This window comes from Pyrus communis, chromosome 11, assembly GCF_963583255.1.
Source record: "Pyrus communis chromosome 11, drPyrComm1.1, whole genome shotgun sequence".
Taxonomy (NCBI): Eukaryota; Viridiplantae; Streptophyta; class Magnoliopsida; order Rosales; family Rosaceae; genus Pyrus; species Pyrus communis.
In genome coordinates this window covers 4,448,418-4,465,705 of record NC_084813.1, presented here as the reverse complement: position 1 = coordinate 4,465,705, position 17,288 = coordinate 4,448,418, and the positions used below count along the sequence as shown (strand labels likewise).

The following is a 17,288-nucleotide window of genomic DNA, read 5'->3' as shown; positions in this document are numbered from 1 at the left end:
TGGCTTTTTGAGCCTGGGAGTATGTAATATCTCGTCAATGTGGACATATTTTTGGATTCTTAAGTATGTTTACAATTTTTTGGTATGAAATTTTTGGTAATTTATGTATTGCATTGTCAAGATTATCTCCTTCACCTTCTTGTCTACGTGCGACAATGATTTCTTCTTTAGTTGAAGCATACACAACTCAACACAAATATTTTCAGTAAGCTTATTAACTGGCATGATTGATTTTAGCGTGTGGGTCTTCTTTCATTTGTTTAATTTAATAACTATAAATTGAGGTCCATGAGGTTGAAAAATTTGTGCAAAAGTCCTTTTCATTTTTTTGTTTACGTTGACAAGCAACAAGAAACGACAAAAGAAATTATCTAACACTTTATTTCGATATTGAATGTGAATGGCAAGTATGAATGACAATTCCCAATTCAAAAAGATAGCATTCAATTAGTTAGCTTCTGATGTGAAGGGTCACATTATTTAAAAAAATTTACAAATGATGTAACTGTTTATACCACCTAAAATGGTATAGAAATGTGGTATAAAAAAAACTGTCGACTCACCGACGACTCATCCAGTGGATGAACCAGGTCTGGCCCACTCCCTCCCTGCGCGCGTAAATCCAAATCACTCCTCTCTCTCTCTAATATATTCATATATTAGTGGAGTCAGGCAACCACCAACCCCCTTCACCAAACTCTATCTCTCTCGCTCGCTCTCGAAATTCATCTGAAATTCCTCCTCCGCATACGGCGATGGATCGCGTGACATGGAGAACTCGAGTCCTCTCAAACCATCTCAACCAACCCTCATGGAGCTCGAACCCTCTTTCCCCCAACCCCTGCCTCGGCTTTTCTCCTCCCGAGCTCTCGGAACCCTTCTAATTCGACACCAAGGAGATGCGCAAGCTCCTCGACGCGCACAATCTCGAGGACAGGGACTGGCTTTTCGGCCTCATGAAGCAGAGCAAGCTCTTTAATCCGAGAGAGGCTGGCGGCCGGGTGTTTATCGCGCCGGACTACAACCAAAGCATGGAGCAGCAGCGGCAGATGACCATGAAGCGAATTGCCTACTTGCTGGATCGTGGGGTTTTCAAAGGCTGGCTTACGGATAGAGGGGTCGATGCCGAATTGCGAAAGTTTGCGTTTTTCGAGGTTATCGGGATTTTTGATCATTCCCTTGCGGTCAAGCTCGGTGTCCATTTCTTTTTGTGGTATAACCAATTGAATTTTCATGGCATTGTTTGTTATTTCAAATTTTCAATTGTGGAATGTTAAGGAAGGAGTTAATTGATTTCCAAGTTTTCGGATTGTTGATGAATTTCAGGGGCGGTGCCATTCAATTTTTCGGCACAAAGCGCCATCACGACAAGTGGCTGAGTGACACTGAGAACTATGCAATCAAGGGTTGCTTTGCAATGTCTGAGTTGGGCCATGGCAGTAATGTATGTTGAGCTCATGCCTGCAGATTGTTGTTTGTCTTATATTTTGCTTAGTTTTCGCTTATTGCTTTCGGAATTGTGTTTTTAGGTTCGAGGGATTGAAACAGTCACCACTTATGATTCAAGTACTGAAGAATTTGTTATTAATACTCCTTGTGAATCAGCTCAGAAGTATTGGATTGGAGGAGCAGCTAATGTAAGGATCATTATTTTTCTGATTTTTTTACCTTTGATAAGATAATGCAAGGATCACCTTAAAAGCATAGCGTCGTGCTTTTTATATTTCTTGCCCCAATTATATTTCATATTACTGCAAATTCCCAATAAAGTTTCTCCATCCGTGCTGTCTGTACACTGATATATTACTTTTCTTGTTGATGTTTAGCATGCCACACACACTATAGTCTTTTCACAACTCAGTATCTCCGGGAACAACCAAGGCGTCCATGCTCTTATAGCTCAGATGAGGGATGAAAATGGTAATGTCTGTCCAGGAGTTCGTATTGCCGATTGTGGTCACAAAATTGGCTTAAATGGTGTTGATAATGGTCGAATATGGTAATCATGTTTTTAGTTTTCATTTTAATTGACTATTCATGTCTATTACAGATTTCTGTAAGTTTAACTCTGGCTTAGAGGATTTGGAAATGTGTTTACAGGTTTGACAACGTTCGAATTCCAAGGGAAAATTTGTTAAATTCAGTAGCTGATGTTTCTCCAGATGGGAAATATCTGAGTGCAATAAAAGACCCAGATCAGGTAGTTCTATTTCCAGCTGGACATATATGTTTTCCTTTTATTTTCACTCCTTTTATTGTCACTTTGTTTCTTTCATTCAGAGATTTGCAGCATTCATGGCTCCATTGACATCTGGTCGTGTAACTATAGCAGTCAGTTCCATTTACTCATCACAGGTAATGGGTTTCAAGCATGGTGGCAATTAACTATTCTTGCATCTACATATTTGTAGATTGAGGGATTGCAGATATCTTCTGCCAACTGAATTTTCATCATTGACCAATCATTTATTTCCCTATGGTCAGGTAAGTTTAGCAATAGCCATAAGGTACTCATTGACAAGGCGGGCCTTTTCTGTTACGCCAAATGGGCCTGAAGTCCTATTGCTTGACTACCCCAGTCATCAACAGCGGCTTTTGCCTCTTCTTGCAAAGACGTAAGATTGTAGCATTGCAGTTTCTCGGTTCAATTGGAACTTATTACTAGAACAGCTTTTGCACAAGTTAAATTATACTGTCTGTATAGAATCACTGGTTTTTCATGTCTAGGAAATACTTCTTATTGTCATTGTAGTTAATGATATATTTCATGCTCTTAGATCTTGGATATTTTGTGGTAACTAAGACAGCCAGCCAAGTTCATAATATATTTGCTACTTCTGTAACCAAACTCGTGACACATAACCAAGCGCAATGGCGTTCTAGGATTCATATAGCCAACCCCACTTCGTAGGAAAAGGCTTTGTTGTTGTTGTTGTAACCAAACTGAAGACAAATTCTGAAATTTCTTTTCTTGTTGGTGTCAATATTACAGTGAACATGTGTTCAATAAGAAAAAGTGAATAATAGATATTTTCTATTTTATAATTATGTGCTTAAGGGTTGGTCCTGATTCTTTCAGATTTGGTACAAATGGTCAATGATTATGTGATGAAATTATTGGTACTGTGAGCAGAATGTTGAAACATTAAACCACTAGGTTTTGATATTATTTTTATTATTATTTCTCTGTTTCTTCAGATATGCTATGACTTTTGCTTCAAATTACTTAAAGATGATTTATGTTAAGAGGACGCCTGAGTCGAGCAAAACCATCCATGTTGTTTCTAGTGCATTTAAGGCTATACATACCTGGCATAACATGCGGACTCTTCAGGTTAGGAATTGAATTATGAACTGCAAATTAAAGTTATTGTTCTCTTTGGCCTTGCTGAAAGTTGATGTATACTTCAGGAATGCCGCGAAGCCTGTGGAGGGCAAGGTATAAAGACTGAAAACCGTGTTGGTCATTTTAAAGGTGAATTTGATGTGCAGTCCACTTTTGAGGGGGACAACAATGTTTTGATGCAACAGGTAGTTTCAAGTCTTCTGTTCAAACTGCAAGATATTTTCTGTTGACATAGAATTTCTAGGAACTGAAGTAAATTTTTCTTAACTAGAAACGAAAAAGGCTGATGTGAGCTGTAGTGTGTTCAGAACTTCTTTTATAATTGCCTTTTGACGCAAATTTGACTGTAATATAGGAATGACCTTTTTGGATGGACATCATTTTATGTTCAAACAGGTTCCAAGTTTGTTACTTTGAAATTGATTGTAACTTTTCCTGTTTTGCATTGAAACCAAGCTTTTAGTAAGGTAACATATATATATGTGTGTGTGTGTGTGTGTAAGATTAATACTATATCCGGAAATGCTTTCTTGCTAGAATGTATAGTAACACGGATGAATTAGGTTAGTGTTCAGATAATGGTGGGAATATGATAGTAGATAAGTATTCTTTTAGTCTCTGAACCTGCCAGAAAAGTAGTGTTTTCTCTTTTGCCATTCATCGGAGTTCTATCTCAAATAGTGGAATTTTTGGATTTTAACTCAGGTCAGCAAAGCACTGCTTGCAGAGTATATAGCAGCTCAGAAGAGAGGCAAACCATTTAAAGCTTTGGGACTAGAGCATATGAATAAACCTTGCCCTGTCATTCCATCTCAGCTTACAAGTTCTACCCTCCAGTGTAGCCAGTTCCAGGTTGATCTTATTTCTTAGATCCACTGGTTTATGTTTAAATTGTATTAGAAGCATCATTGGATTGTTTTTTAAGATTATTCATGTTTAAATCTTCTCATTGATTGTCGACATTAGATGGACGCTTTCTGCTTAAGAGAGCGAGATCTATTGAATAGATTTGCTATGGAAGTGTCACAACGTCAAAAACAGGGAGAAAGCAAAGAGTACTCAATCATTCTTGTAAGAATCGTCTTCTTACTAAAACCTCTCTGTCTCTGTCTCTCTCTGTGTAGAACTCTCTCATTGCTCTTCACTCTTCCTGTACCAGAGTTATCAGCTTGCAGGGGACCTGGGCAGAGCTTTTGCAGATCGAGCAATATTGCAAACCTTCATAGATGCTGAGGCGGCACTACCTGCTGGTTCATTAAAGGTAAATCTTACCAACTGTTTTTGACATTGTCAGACATGATGCTTGATAATTTAGTCCTAGGATCTGAAACTGCTTGTTTATTACTGCAGTACACATTCTAGTTTAGCATATGACTGAAGTAATCGGATATGCAGTCATAAAACTGGATTAGAATGAGAGATGGGTTGAAAGGGAGGGGGTGTTAGATTTATGGATGCAGAAATAATCTCAGGGTTTTTCTTTGTGTCTGAGTCAAAATCGTCCCTCATCGGACATTTTTGTCTGGGTTCTTTTTCTGCCTGAAGATTGCTTTCCCCACTAATGATGTGAACACTTTCCAATCTGGAATGTTTGTTAATAAACTCGCTTATGCCCACATCATTTTTAAAACCTATGAAGTTATGGTCAGAGTTTTGTTTCACTGCAGAATGTCTTAGCTCTGTTGAGGTCTATGTACGCATTGATTTGCTTGGAAGAAGATGCGGCATTCCTCCGATATGGGTACTTATCGACCGATAATGTCGCTGCTGTGAGGAAAGAAGTAAGCAGACTGTGTGGTGAATTGCGGCCGCATGCACTGGCCTTGGTGAGTTCCTTCGGCATCCCTGATGCATGTCTGAGTCCCATAGCTTTTAACTGGATCGATTCAAATTCGTGGTCTTCAGTTGAGCGGCATTAGCACAACTAGCAGCTTTTCCCAAATGATTTCTTGAGCCACAAGTATTGTCGTCTAATACTTGTAATAATGTACGCCATTTTATGTCTAATTAATGGCATCAACTCCAAAGTAATGTTGTAAAAATAAATCTGCTGGCTTTTAACAACAAAAAATGAATCCTGCTCTTGTTCTCATTTAGTTTTAATCCTCGGTTTGTTGGCTTTTTATTTTTTCTTTGTTTTTTTTTTTTTTTACCAAAATTAGAGGCGGTGTTTGGTATTGTTCTTTGAATTCGGTTCAGTTTTTGAAACTAACGAGTTCTCAATAATTTAGCTACATTTATCATTTTTGAAAACAAAAATTGGATTCAAAACGGATACCAAGGACTTTTAGTAGGTTAACTTCTATAACAAGTAGAAGGGACAAACATTAAGAAGACTCTCAATAGTGGGACTCTTCATGAACTCTGTTGTCTCATATTTTTTTACATATGTTAGCACGATAATTGACATTAAACTGTAAAACGATAGAAAGTCCATCAAAACCAACGAAGGTTGTGTGCTACACAAAAATATACGAATGTAGCAGCACAATTATTATCTGAATGGCTGGATTTGAATCTTTGCAATGAATGGTCATAAATGAATCAAGTTGTTGAAATACTTTCAAGCTTGACACACAATCGACGCCAATCGACACAAGGTCACAAGGTTTTGTTAAGATTGGAGAGTAGAGCAGTAACGTTCATTGTCTTATTAGACACAACGATTTCATTGAGCATTCATCAATTCCGAATCGAGAAACTTGAGTTGAGATTCCAGATATTGGAGTCAAACTTATCCCTGTAAACATCTTCCAGAATTTAGGAAACCTGCCAGCATCAAAACACTCTAGGGAAAGGAACTAAACATATCGGTCCCCTCATGACCGAAAAAGGGGTGTGCTATCCACACCCTCTTTTACATCTCACACACCCTTTAATAATTTATATCTGTTGATCTTCTTCAATTTATCCGATCCGATGGCTGAAAATTAAAAAGGTGTGAGAAGTAAAATGAGATGTGTGGATATCACACCCCACCGAAAAATAGTGTTTAGGTAGAAAAACGCCATCCCTGGCGATTAACCCAAACAAAATGTCACTAAACTCCAGCAACTTGACCACTTGACCACTTGACTGTTATATACGTTTTACATGCAGGCAAGTATTCACAACCAAGTGCCACAGTCGTCAAGTCATATTAGAGGCGATATGATTAAGCGATCACAAAACTAAAGGTTTTGGTGAATGCTGCCGTCGTCTACTTATAGAGCAAAGCTAACCTAACATTTCCAACTCATCTCGGAGTTTAGGTAGTTGGAGTTGTCTGATTATCCGAGCCAAAAATATTTCCAGCATCAGCCTTTTTGCCAGCTTTTCCCTTACTGTTGTTTCCAACTTCTGTAGAAGCCTCAGCAGTAAGCCTTCCCATCTTTTTCTGCAGGTCAGCCAGCGGATCACTTGATACTTTTCCTTTGGAACTTTTCTTTGCCGTGCCAAACTTGAGCTCCAACCTATAAAGTGCACAGGCGTCTGAGTTGTTGACCTCATACTCGAACAAATGCCACTCGTGATCGCTAGAAGGCTGTGGATCCATGTAATAGGACCTTTTCTGCCCCCCATATTCCTTCATTACCTGCTTTCTTGATTCATGCCAACCACGCCCGCTGTAGTCTGGCAGTGACCTCTGCTTCCTATTTCCACTCTCAAAGGCTCTTCTAGGCCTACCAAAAAAGAGCCACTCCCTAAGCGTTTCACCCTCGAGTAAAGAAAGATGAAATAGCTCTGCAATATTGAATTATTGGTAGCCAGTCAGTGATAAATAAAGGAATAATTTACTTCACTCTGAACCGATAAATGACTTGCTAATAGGAAAAATATGACAAACAAAAGTACGTTGACAGAAGTGAGCAATGCTGTAGAATGGTCTGGAGGATAACACCAAACAAGATAATATATATGTAAAAGAGGGGACTCTGGCATATACCCGAATCATTCCATGGAGATCTTAGAGTAGCAGCCCCATCACAATTGGGGATTCCGACATCCTTCCCCTGTGTCTTAGCATTAAGCGCGGCAAAAAGTGAACCATCCTTCAAAGCGATGCCCCCAGGTCGTAGAACTGGAGTGTTCCCAGGAAGACCTTCATTTCTTGCTAAAAGGGCATGGCCACTACTGCAATAGTCCTGACACAAAACTTGGGCAGGCCTGGAACAATCCCAAAGAGCACATTTTGGCCCCAAGAAAGCAGATACTGGAGGACATATATCCGGCATAACATTTGGCACAACATCCTCTTCAGACTGTTTAATGTCATTGTGACTGATGAAAGGCCCTTCATTTAAGTAATCAGGAAATTCAAAGTGATTATCATTCATTTGAGTAGTCAAATCTGGGATATCGACCACTGTATTTGGGAAATTGGACGCAGTGTGGCATTGGTCAAGGTCCAATCCTTGAAAAATATCTTCTTGAGGTTCCTTAGAAGAAATGAAAAAGTCCTGAAAAATTGGTTAAGCATGGAGCTCATCAGTAATCAATCACAACTCAAGTAGACATATCCTTAAAAATTCCGAAACCACAGCATAGAAGAACAATGAGTACTGTCAAGAATACAATAAATCATACCTAGCAAATCAAATGCTTAATTTCCCAATTCATGGTTTCTATCTTCCATTCCACATTTGGGTCAATTGACAAGATTTACATTAGTCACCAGAAAGCATCCAATATGGGAAGAAAACATTGAATTGGACTTTAAAATTGTTGAAAACTTGCACAAAACATCCCTAAATCAAACAAATATGTTGTTCAATAAACCTCTTGGTTGTCCAGGACTCCAGATAGTTATGTGAAGGATGATAAACACCAAACAATGTCAAATATATCTCAAAATCTTGTTCATTTGCAGAATTCCACAACAGGAAAGGAAAACCATGTTGCACTAAATGCAAAAACATCAAGAAAATGTCATATTGCGAAAACATCAAGAAAATGTCCTGTTGCGAAAACATCAAGAAAATGTCCTATTGCAAAAACATCAAGAAAATGTCCTATTGCGAAAACATCAAGAAAATGTCATATGAAAATTTAGCTAATATACGATCAGACTGAATGATGAAGAAAAGTTAAACTAATATGCAGACGAGTCACATAAACAAACGTTGGAAATCTTCCACCATAAAAAAGAAACAAGTATTTACCTCTGTAAATTCCGTGAAATTAATCGAGTGAGGGTTTTGAAGATTAGGTTCTGGGCCTTCAAGCTTAGGTTGTGGCAATTCCTTCAATGGACTTTCTGCATCATCTTTCTCATCACAATGTTGTTTCAAGAGCCGGGCTAACTCCTCAGAAAATGATCCAAGGCTTCCATGGCTACCACCCTACAGATTTCGAATGTAATCGGATTTTATACACATACCAAACATTACTCGATACAAAAACATAAAATACGAAAACATAAATAAAAAACCAGCAAATGAGAAAAAAACCCACGTGCAAAGAAGATGCAGGGGACGGGTCATTGAGCTCGGCACCCCACCCGCCAAGCATCTGATGCATTTGGTCCTCCCAGATAGCAATGTCGGCAGTCCGACCCTCCTTCCTGGCATTTTGAATATTGGTGACCATCCCTTGAAGCTCTTGGACTCGAGTCTTTGCTTTTTCCTTCAGTAGCTTGTGAGAAGCAGCCTCACACTTGCCCTTGGAGTCCTTCAGCATTGCTGCCCTCTGCTCTCTCCCTTCCGCTTCTAATAAAATCCCTAAATTTTTTTTTTTTTTTTAAATTCAAGAATCTTTCTTGTATGTTAAGTTGATAAGCAATCTAATTAGAGAATTAAACGAACAAAAAACATAATTGAAATCATATTGGGGATAATACAAACCCTAATTATAAAAATCCAAAGAAAGATGAATGTTTGAATGAAATGGAAAAACGAACAGCATAGAGAGAGAGAGAGAGTATATACTTCGAATCAACTGAACTAAACGTTTGTGCAGATTTTTGGGTTCCGAGATTTTGGCTGCTCTTCCGTCTCCTTCCGCGATTTGTTCATTCACTCGGCCGATCCGTCCCTCTTTGTTCTCGATTTTTTACCTATCCCTTATTTATAGGGTACAACGGCGGGACCTCTGTCCTTTTTACTGTGTACTGGGGTGACGTCTCTCTCGAGAGAACAAAAATGGTTGTCTTACCCTATATTTGTACTACTATTTGTATGAGTACTAAACTTTTTAAATTAAATTTACAAATCTAACCATCTGGTAGTAGGTGATTAGATTATTAATTAAGTATTGATTAACATGTTTATTTGTTATTGGTGACATATCATTTGGTTTACGGAGTAATGTTATTCATACCATATTTTTATATCACATTTCTATATCACATTAAGTGGCAGATGAGTTTGACAAGTTACATCATTTAATTTCAATCTTTTTATTAATTAAAACACTTAAATAATCTTAGGTGGAAGAAAGAGACTCCTGGTATACCACAATCATCATTTAATTAACAATTTTTTATTAATTGTTGATTAACATTTTAAAATTAAATGCTAATTAATTTAGATGATATGACAGTCCAAATTAGATGCCACCTAAGATAGTATACAATTGTGTTACAAAAATATGGTAACAATAACATTATTGTTACTTATCACCAAACTTGAAACACCCATGATCAAATTATGAGTTAGGTGGCGGAGAAAATTTGGTACCTTGTTACGACTGAGACTTGTTGGAAAGGTTGGAATAATTATTTTTAAGGAAAATTACCGAAAAATTTAAAAAAAACTTTAATTTTAATGAAAAATAACAAATAAAGGTGTAATGATTTGTATTGATGGTTTTTCTTTTTTAATACGTTTCTACAAAGTTTTTGGGAACAAGAAACCTAGTTGGGGAAGAACGACTACTACATGGTGAAGGGAAAGTCTCAGAAGAAAAAAAGAATGGGAAGAAAATGGGAAAACATATGGGTCATTTGATACATCTAATCATGAGGAAGTCAAACTTGTGTCCAGAAAAGGTTAAAATATCTCGTAAGTCTTCCTGGTCTTCGGAATGGATGAATAACTGTAGCTTGCCACTAATTGTCTCATTTTTTAGAGAAAAAAATTATGATGATTTTAATGATAAATACGTAGTAAAAGGTTATACTCCAACTTATCATGTGATAAATTTTAAGAAAATAGTAATGTCACTCGACAAAATTCAGTTATAGTTGAGCCCATCAGACGTTTTTTTTCCTCCATCTCGGTCAATCTCGTTCGAATATGCGCGCGCGCTCCCAGGGTCTATATATTTGTGCGCTCCTGGGCCCACGTAAACTGCACCGCCACTTTCCAGCTATACCGGGCCAAATTGCACTTAGCCCAAATTAAAATCTTCTAAATCTAGCACCAGCCCACATAGCTCACTCGGCCCACTTAAAAATTCTACCGGTCTTTTTGTATTTTAATCATGAAATCCATGCTTTGTTCTCAAATCATGTTTTCAACAAAACTCGTACTTTGATAATAAAAAATAAAATAAAACTCGTGTAAAAGACATTCAACCCAACGATTTAATACAAAATCATGAATAAATAATAGGTAAAAGAGGTATGAAATTTGTATATAATTATGCATGCTCGCAACAAATATGAAGAAGAGATGCATTTGTTGGGAGACATCTTCTCAAATGGGTGTTTGCTCTCTGTGTTCTTTCACCACACTTCATACTTCATTTAAAAAGATGAGTCTATTGGTAAAAAATAATTAATTAATTAAATCCGAAATTAATTATTAGAGTCCGAGCCCAAACCTAAGGTTGATTTCAATTTTATTTTTCATGGTCTATCACTTCAATCACTTTCTATAAGAGACAAAGCCTTATAAAGTGAGGGAACTTTTTGATTGTGACCAATATGGGACGATAAAATTCTACTCAAAATTTCTAACAAAAGGTATGCCACCAACATTATCGATATTGTCCCCAACTTAATCACGTATTGCTGGATGTGACGTTTTATCACAAAATGCCTCTTTGAATCCCCCACATATCAGCTGTATACTATTTTGTTACATACTGATTGTGTGACTTGATTCTCCAACGTATAATACTACAATGATCTATAAGAGAATATCAGTATATGCTTATAACAAATATACATGTACGCGTTACTGCTTAAGTGGTAACTTAATTGGATTAAAAGGGTTCGCTTTGAACGAATTAGTGGTCTCAAACCATAAGGTCGTTAGTATAACTATACTGCAACGTAAAAGATCAATAGCTCAAGCCCTAGAATCAAGTTCTAGTTAATCTTATAGATTCAAACAAAGCAGTGAGACATCACTACATGATTTGGAAACATTTTGAGTAATAACATCATAGGAAAGCTTCTACACATAACGCAATATGCCTACTAGTTTAGTGCTTACGGTTGACATCAAAGGGAATTAGTAAATAATTGACTTTATTGCATGTCGGAGAGCGTTAGATATGCCCTAAAAGCCAATTATAAGATGGAACGTTTGGCCAATACAACTGATTAATCTAATCATGCGGCAAGATCTCTATTAAAGACATAATCTCATATGCCTAAACAGTGTTTTGAAAATAGGCCTAGTTGTTAGGCAACTGGTCATTGCCTCGATTAATGCATATTCGCATAAAAAAATGAAAAGTCTATTAAGCGGCACTTGTGCGAGCTAGGTGGGCTGAGCACATGCCTCTCCTTCAAGTAAATACGAATCGTAAAGGGTGGAATTCTAAACTTACTTTTAAGTATCTAGCGTGTGTTCTTAATTTATTTTGCATGAACACAAACACATCGATTAACCACGATCACTAGAATTAATTTAATATAATTAAACAAAATCCAACGTTCTGTTAACTATGCATGTTAATATGATTAGTTACGCTTACTTCACCTGTCAATCTTGCGCACATGCGGCCTAAAGTATTCCACAACCTAATAGTTGCTATGTTTCTCTCTCCAAATACTTAAATATATATTAACCATTTTTTAAATACTATAACTAGTTGCGAGATCTGCCATGTGCTGGATTATAGCATAGATTAACGAATTCTGATTTTAGGCATAAAATGTTGGTCTTAACAAACACACAAACATGAACAAAATCAACAAGCTGCTACCCTTCAAACCATACACAAAGATATTGAGAAACCATTTTATGGACGCTCTAGTGTAACAATCAATGTATATTTTGTAACAAGGTAGAAATCGAGTAAATAATGTTGTTCATAATGCGAAAATTCACTTTTTCTACCTACAATATGATTTAAAACTCGGCGCACTCGCCAACGAGAATTTGGTTTAGTTGGTAAGGGTGTGCTTGTGGTTAATCCCTAATCCAAGTTCAATTCATGCCGTCAGCAGTTCTCTTTGGTGCACGATCTGTAAATTCCTATGTAAATTTATATGGATGGCAGCTGACAGTTAGGTACCACGCATAAGTCCTTCTAGCTTAAGGTTGTAGGTATGTCCTGGCATTGATGATGAGAATAACCTATAAACTTTCATTTAAAAAAAAAAAAAAAAAAAAAAAAAAAAACCTTAATGCACTTGTGTACAAGTTATCTTGTTTATTACATTACATATTTCACATGGTAAGATTTGATAGAGACGAATTGAAATTTCGTCATTTTAATTTCAGTCATTTCATAATTTATTAATAATCTTAAATTTACTCATCAAAACACAATGCAAAACAATTGCTACGCTACATTTTAGTATATATAACTATTAGTTGATGTTCTTCCTGACTGATCATCCTTTCTCATCGAACAAAGCTTCTAATTTTAGCCTGACACTCATATCCCCAGTCGTATATGGCGAATTTCTAGCTTGAGATGGCTTGATCTTACTTTCTCCTCAATTTCCGTTTAATCTGATATGTACGTTAGTTGTTTAGGCGAGTGTGATATTTATATATAAGAATCAAGCATCGTGAGTTTGATTCGTAATACAATATTGTCACAGTGGTATAAGTTTGATACAGATGAGTTTTATATTTTAAATGTGAGACTCATGTACTTTTTATTTATCTCTATCTTATGATCAGCGAACTATTTTCTTTCTATTATTTATTGTATGAGTATCATATTCATGAGTTTAATATATTGAACTAAAAAGTAAGATTCGCCTCTTATCACTTAGATTTTCGGCCTACTATAGGAGTTTGATTCCTATATTTTGGTATCATGCTCAGTTTCCGGTCTAATATGAAAGGCCTTAGAAGCATTTTTATCAGCTTTTAGTCATTTACTTTATATTTGAAGATTTGTATGCTTTCGTCTAGTATTTTTGTGAAGGAAAAACAAATAAAAAATCTCTTTATTTTTCTTCTTTTTCTTTGTTTGTCAAAGCTAGCTTCTAGTTTAGGAACTACATAGTATTGAATGTTACGAAAAAATAAAACTGAAATTAAAATAGAAGATCAAAATAGTTGTGAAAATCAAATTTAACAGTTAAAACACCCTGAGCATTAAACAATACGTATCATTGAAGTCATACCCCATAATTTCTCAAAAGAAACTAATGTGACAATACATATTGCATACATTTTTTTTAATATAAGCAATATTTATATCTTAACTAAGGCAAAACATGTATTGAATATTTAGTTTGGGCGAAATTATTGAACAGTGGGGACAATGTTGGGTCTATGTTTGTGTTGTTTTACGCTGTGACAATCGGTGACCTCTTTGAAACAGGATTGATAGAGAAGGTCAGATTCATATTTACAATATATATGTATATAATCACAAGCACCAGCACCCCAATTATTGCTATTTTGAGGACCCATTTGAACACGTACATGTGCATGCATACTAGAACCATCAATGAAGACGTGTATGTCCTTTTTACTTTTTTTAGTACTACTAACAAACTTGTCAATTGTCAAGAGCCCCTCTAATTAATAAATCTTGATCTTATATATGAAACGAATTCATCATTAGGCGCGTTTTGATCTATTAAAATAATAATGTTAATTTCAGGTTATTATCTTAAAGTTTCTTGGTTTTCAACATTTGAAACATGAAATTTTTTTTTTGTCCCAGTCTGGTACCTAAAATTATAATTATGGGACACTTTCATACGTCCGTTAAGTTTTCCGTCTCCTACCTCATCCCTATCCCTTGCACCCTCTGGTCCATCTCCCTCCCTTCTCTCTTCTACAACCCACACACTTTCCTTCCCTTCTCTCTTCTACAACTTGCACCACCCTCCCTTCTCTCATATGTAACCCGCACCCACCCTTCATGCACACCTAACCCAACAAATCCCACCCAAAGGAATTCCAAATCAACAAGAAACCCATCCAATTTCTAAAATTTATCAAAAACCCAGTTGACTCAAATCCCTAATTTGGATAAATTCCCAAATCCTAACCGATTCTTGAGCATTCCTAGCCCCTGCCACCACCCCACTGGACTTCCACAACGGCACGTGGTGACTCCCTTGCTTCGGTTCTTCTCTCCTCGAGTGGTTTGCAAACCGTAGCTGCTTCGAATCGAATTTCGAATTTGTGTTCCTCAAATTTTGTCAATTAGGGTTTTTGCAAAGGGTGGAGGTGAAAATGATGGAGGAGAGAGAAGGGAGGGAAGGTGAAGAGGGTGGAGGTAGGTTGAGTATAGAGCGTTGGGTAGGTGCAGAGGAAAGAAGGGAGGGAGCGGGGGTGAGGTGAGGTAGGAGAGGTGGGTGTGGGTTGCAGAGGAGATGAGGGATAGTGGTGCGGGTTGCAGAGGAGAAAAGGGAGGAAAGGTGGGTGGGGGTTGCAGAGGAAAGAAGGGAGGGAGGTAGAAGACGGGTGGGTATTTTTTATTTTATTTTATTTTATTTTTGTGTTCTTGTATTTTTTTTTAATTTTTTAATATTCAAGTGGGCCCATATTGACATATGGTGCAGTTATTGTCCACGTAGGCGTCACATCATCAATTAACATAAGTTTTAATGGAAAACTTAACGGATGTATGAGAGTTCACCAAAATTATAACTTTAGGTACCAGACTGGAACGAAAAAAATTTCATGTACCAAATGTTGAAAACTAAGAAGCTTCAGGGTAATAAACTGAGATTAACCCAAAATAATAATACGTGTTGAAAAATTTACATGTGTAATTGTTTTACTAGAACAAAACATCATGGTTGCAATGAAATCTGTGAAGCCAAAAATAATCACAAGGCTACACATGAATTTTTGGATAAAAAGACAAAAATACCCTTGCGGTGTATCAAGATTCATACGCTCGAGTAGCAGACAATCACCCTCAACCAAGTCAGAAAAGCCCAAAATAGGTAACAATTCAAAACCTATTTCATTCCATATATTTCTTACCTCTTTTTCCCTCTTTTAGCTAATCAATCAGCTATCATAACATAACCTTCAAAATATTCATTCCAAAAATATGTTAATTGGCTAATTAATGGATTAATTACCTGATTACCTAATTAATCCATTAAATGTCAATTAAGTCACCCAATTAACCACAAAATATACCCCAAAATCCCAAAAGGCCATGCACCCTTGTTGATCTCATCATATTTACCTATTTTATCATACTAATTAGCTAGTTAGTTTGGCAATAATTCTATTTGCTAAATTAACTAGTCAATTATTCCCATAAGTCCTAAATTCAACCTAAATCAAGAACCTAGCCCAAAAAATGAGCTAGGTGGCCGGTCCTTTCTCACCCAAATAGGCCCGCCATTCTCTTATAAAAAGGCTCATATTTTCTCCAAAACACACTTCCAACTCTCTTGCTAAAATTCTCTAAAAATTCTCAAACACTTTCTCTCTAAATTCTAATTTTGGCATCAGAGGTTCTTCGGCCAAAGCCCTCCCCCCCCGTCCCAATTCATCGTGGGCACGTGAGACTCTTAGCCTTGACCAAAGGTATTAATAGTTTTGTAGATGCAATTTTGTCCAAGAAGAAGGAAGTGGAGATTTGCATCCATAAATTGGTGCTTTCATTGAGAGTTGAAATTCACACTCGTAGAAGACTCTCGCATAAAAAGGTTTTTTTCTCTATTTTCTAGTCCACTTGTATTTTTCGTACGTTCTTATTATTAGAATTTTTTTACTTGGAAAGATTAGTTGATAAAATGAAAAAGAGAAAGACAATGGTTAGAAATTTAGAAAACTCCATGAGTGAAAATTCCAACATTCAAGAAATGGGACTGCGACGATCCACGAGACTAAATGTGATCCTAAGGGGAGCGGCACCACCATCACAAGGTTCCACCATAAGAACCACCGCGGTGGCCACCTACGGCGAGGTTTGTAGCACCACTACCACGGCTCGAGCCGTGCCACCAAAGCAAGCCCAAGCCGTGCCATCCAAGGCTCATGGCACCAAGACCATAACCTAAGCCATGTCATTCCAAGACCAATGTGTTGCCAAGCTGAGCCCTAACCTCGAACCTACGTGTGCCGCACGCTGAGCAGCCCACTCCTGTGGCCCAACTTGATCTCGCCGAGCAGCCTACTCCCGTGGCCTTCCAAGCATCCTAAATCGGTCCAAGACCAATTTAATCATCCCGGCTCCAAATTTCAGAATCGATGATCAAATCAGGAGCATTTTCACCATATTTTTCTGCGGATTTGACATTTCACAGCTCAAATCTCGTGCCCGAAGTCTACCACACTTCCACTGCTCATGGAGAAACATTCTTTCCAAGATCTTCCAATCCAAATAGCGAACAACACTTGTCTCGACAAGTTATAGAGTTGACGAGCGCCCTAGCACAACAAACGGCCTTGTGAACCAGCTCTTGCAGCACACCAAGATGCAACGTGTTCCAAATGAGGTGTCCCGAAGAAGGAGAAGGGCAGACTAAGAACCTCGCCAATAGCGTCCCGACAAGTAGCCACTCGACCAACCACGAACCGAGCATTTGGGCAGTATACACTCCCGATTGGGCCTCCAAGTTAGCGTATACTCTTGTCTTAGCGCGTGAAGGAGCGTGTACTCTCGACTAGGCCCACGAACAAGC

At 37.4% G+C, this 17,288-nt stretch overlaps 2 protein-coding genes across 3 annotated transcripts; one reads left to right on the top strand and one right to left on the bottom strand.

The window, feature by feature from the left end:
* The first annotated feature begins 657 nt into the window (after nucleotides 1–657).
* LOC137749563 (acyl-coenzyme A oxidase 3, peroxisomal-like) lies at nucleotides 658–5,449 on the top strand. The gene is made up of 13 exons (XM_068489681.1): nucleotides 658–1,213; nucleotides 1,327–1,444; nucleotides 1,530–1,637; nucleotides 1,827–1,999; nucleotides 2,101–2,200; nucleotides 2,281–2,355; nucleotides 2,485–2,615; nucleotides 3,199–3,334; nucleotides 3,412–3,531; nucleotides 4,052–4,198; nucleotides 4,313–4,417; nucleotides 4,506–4,607; nucleotides 5,014–5,449. Exons 1-13 carry the CDS (start codon nucleotides 900–902, stop codon nucleotides 5,263–5,265), a joined length of 1,881 nt encoding a protein of 626 aa, XP_068345782.1. The 5' UTR covers nucleotides 658–899; the 3' UTR covers nucleotides 5,266–5,449.
* Nucleotides 5,450–5,951: 502 nt separating this feature from the next.
* LOC137749564 (transcription factor VOZ1-like) lies at nucleotides 5,952–9,365 on the bottom strand. 2 transcript variants are annotated; one of them, XM_068489682.1, is made up of 5 exons: nucleotides 9,253–9,365; nucleotides 8,780–9,045; nucleotides 8,488–8,667; nucleotides 7,272–7,785; nucleotides 5,952–7,069 (listed from the first exon to the last, which is right to left on the bottom strand). In XM_068489682.1, exons 2-5 carry the CDS (start codon nucleotides 9,002–9,004, stop codon nucleotides 6,594–6,596), a joined length of 1,395 nt encoding a protein of 464 aa, XP_068345783.1. In that variant the 5' UTR covers nucleotides 9,005–9,045; nucleotides 9,253–9,365; the 3' UTR covers nucleotides 5,952–6,593. The 2 variants fall into 2 exon arrangements, with proteins under 2 accessions (XP_068345783.1, XP_068345784.1); XM_068489683.1 differs by having other exon boundaries at nucleotides 8,780–9,078; nucleotides 9,253–9,353.
* Nucleotides 9,366–17,288: the final 7,923 nt, after the last annotated feature.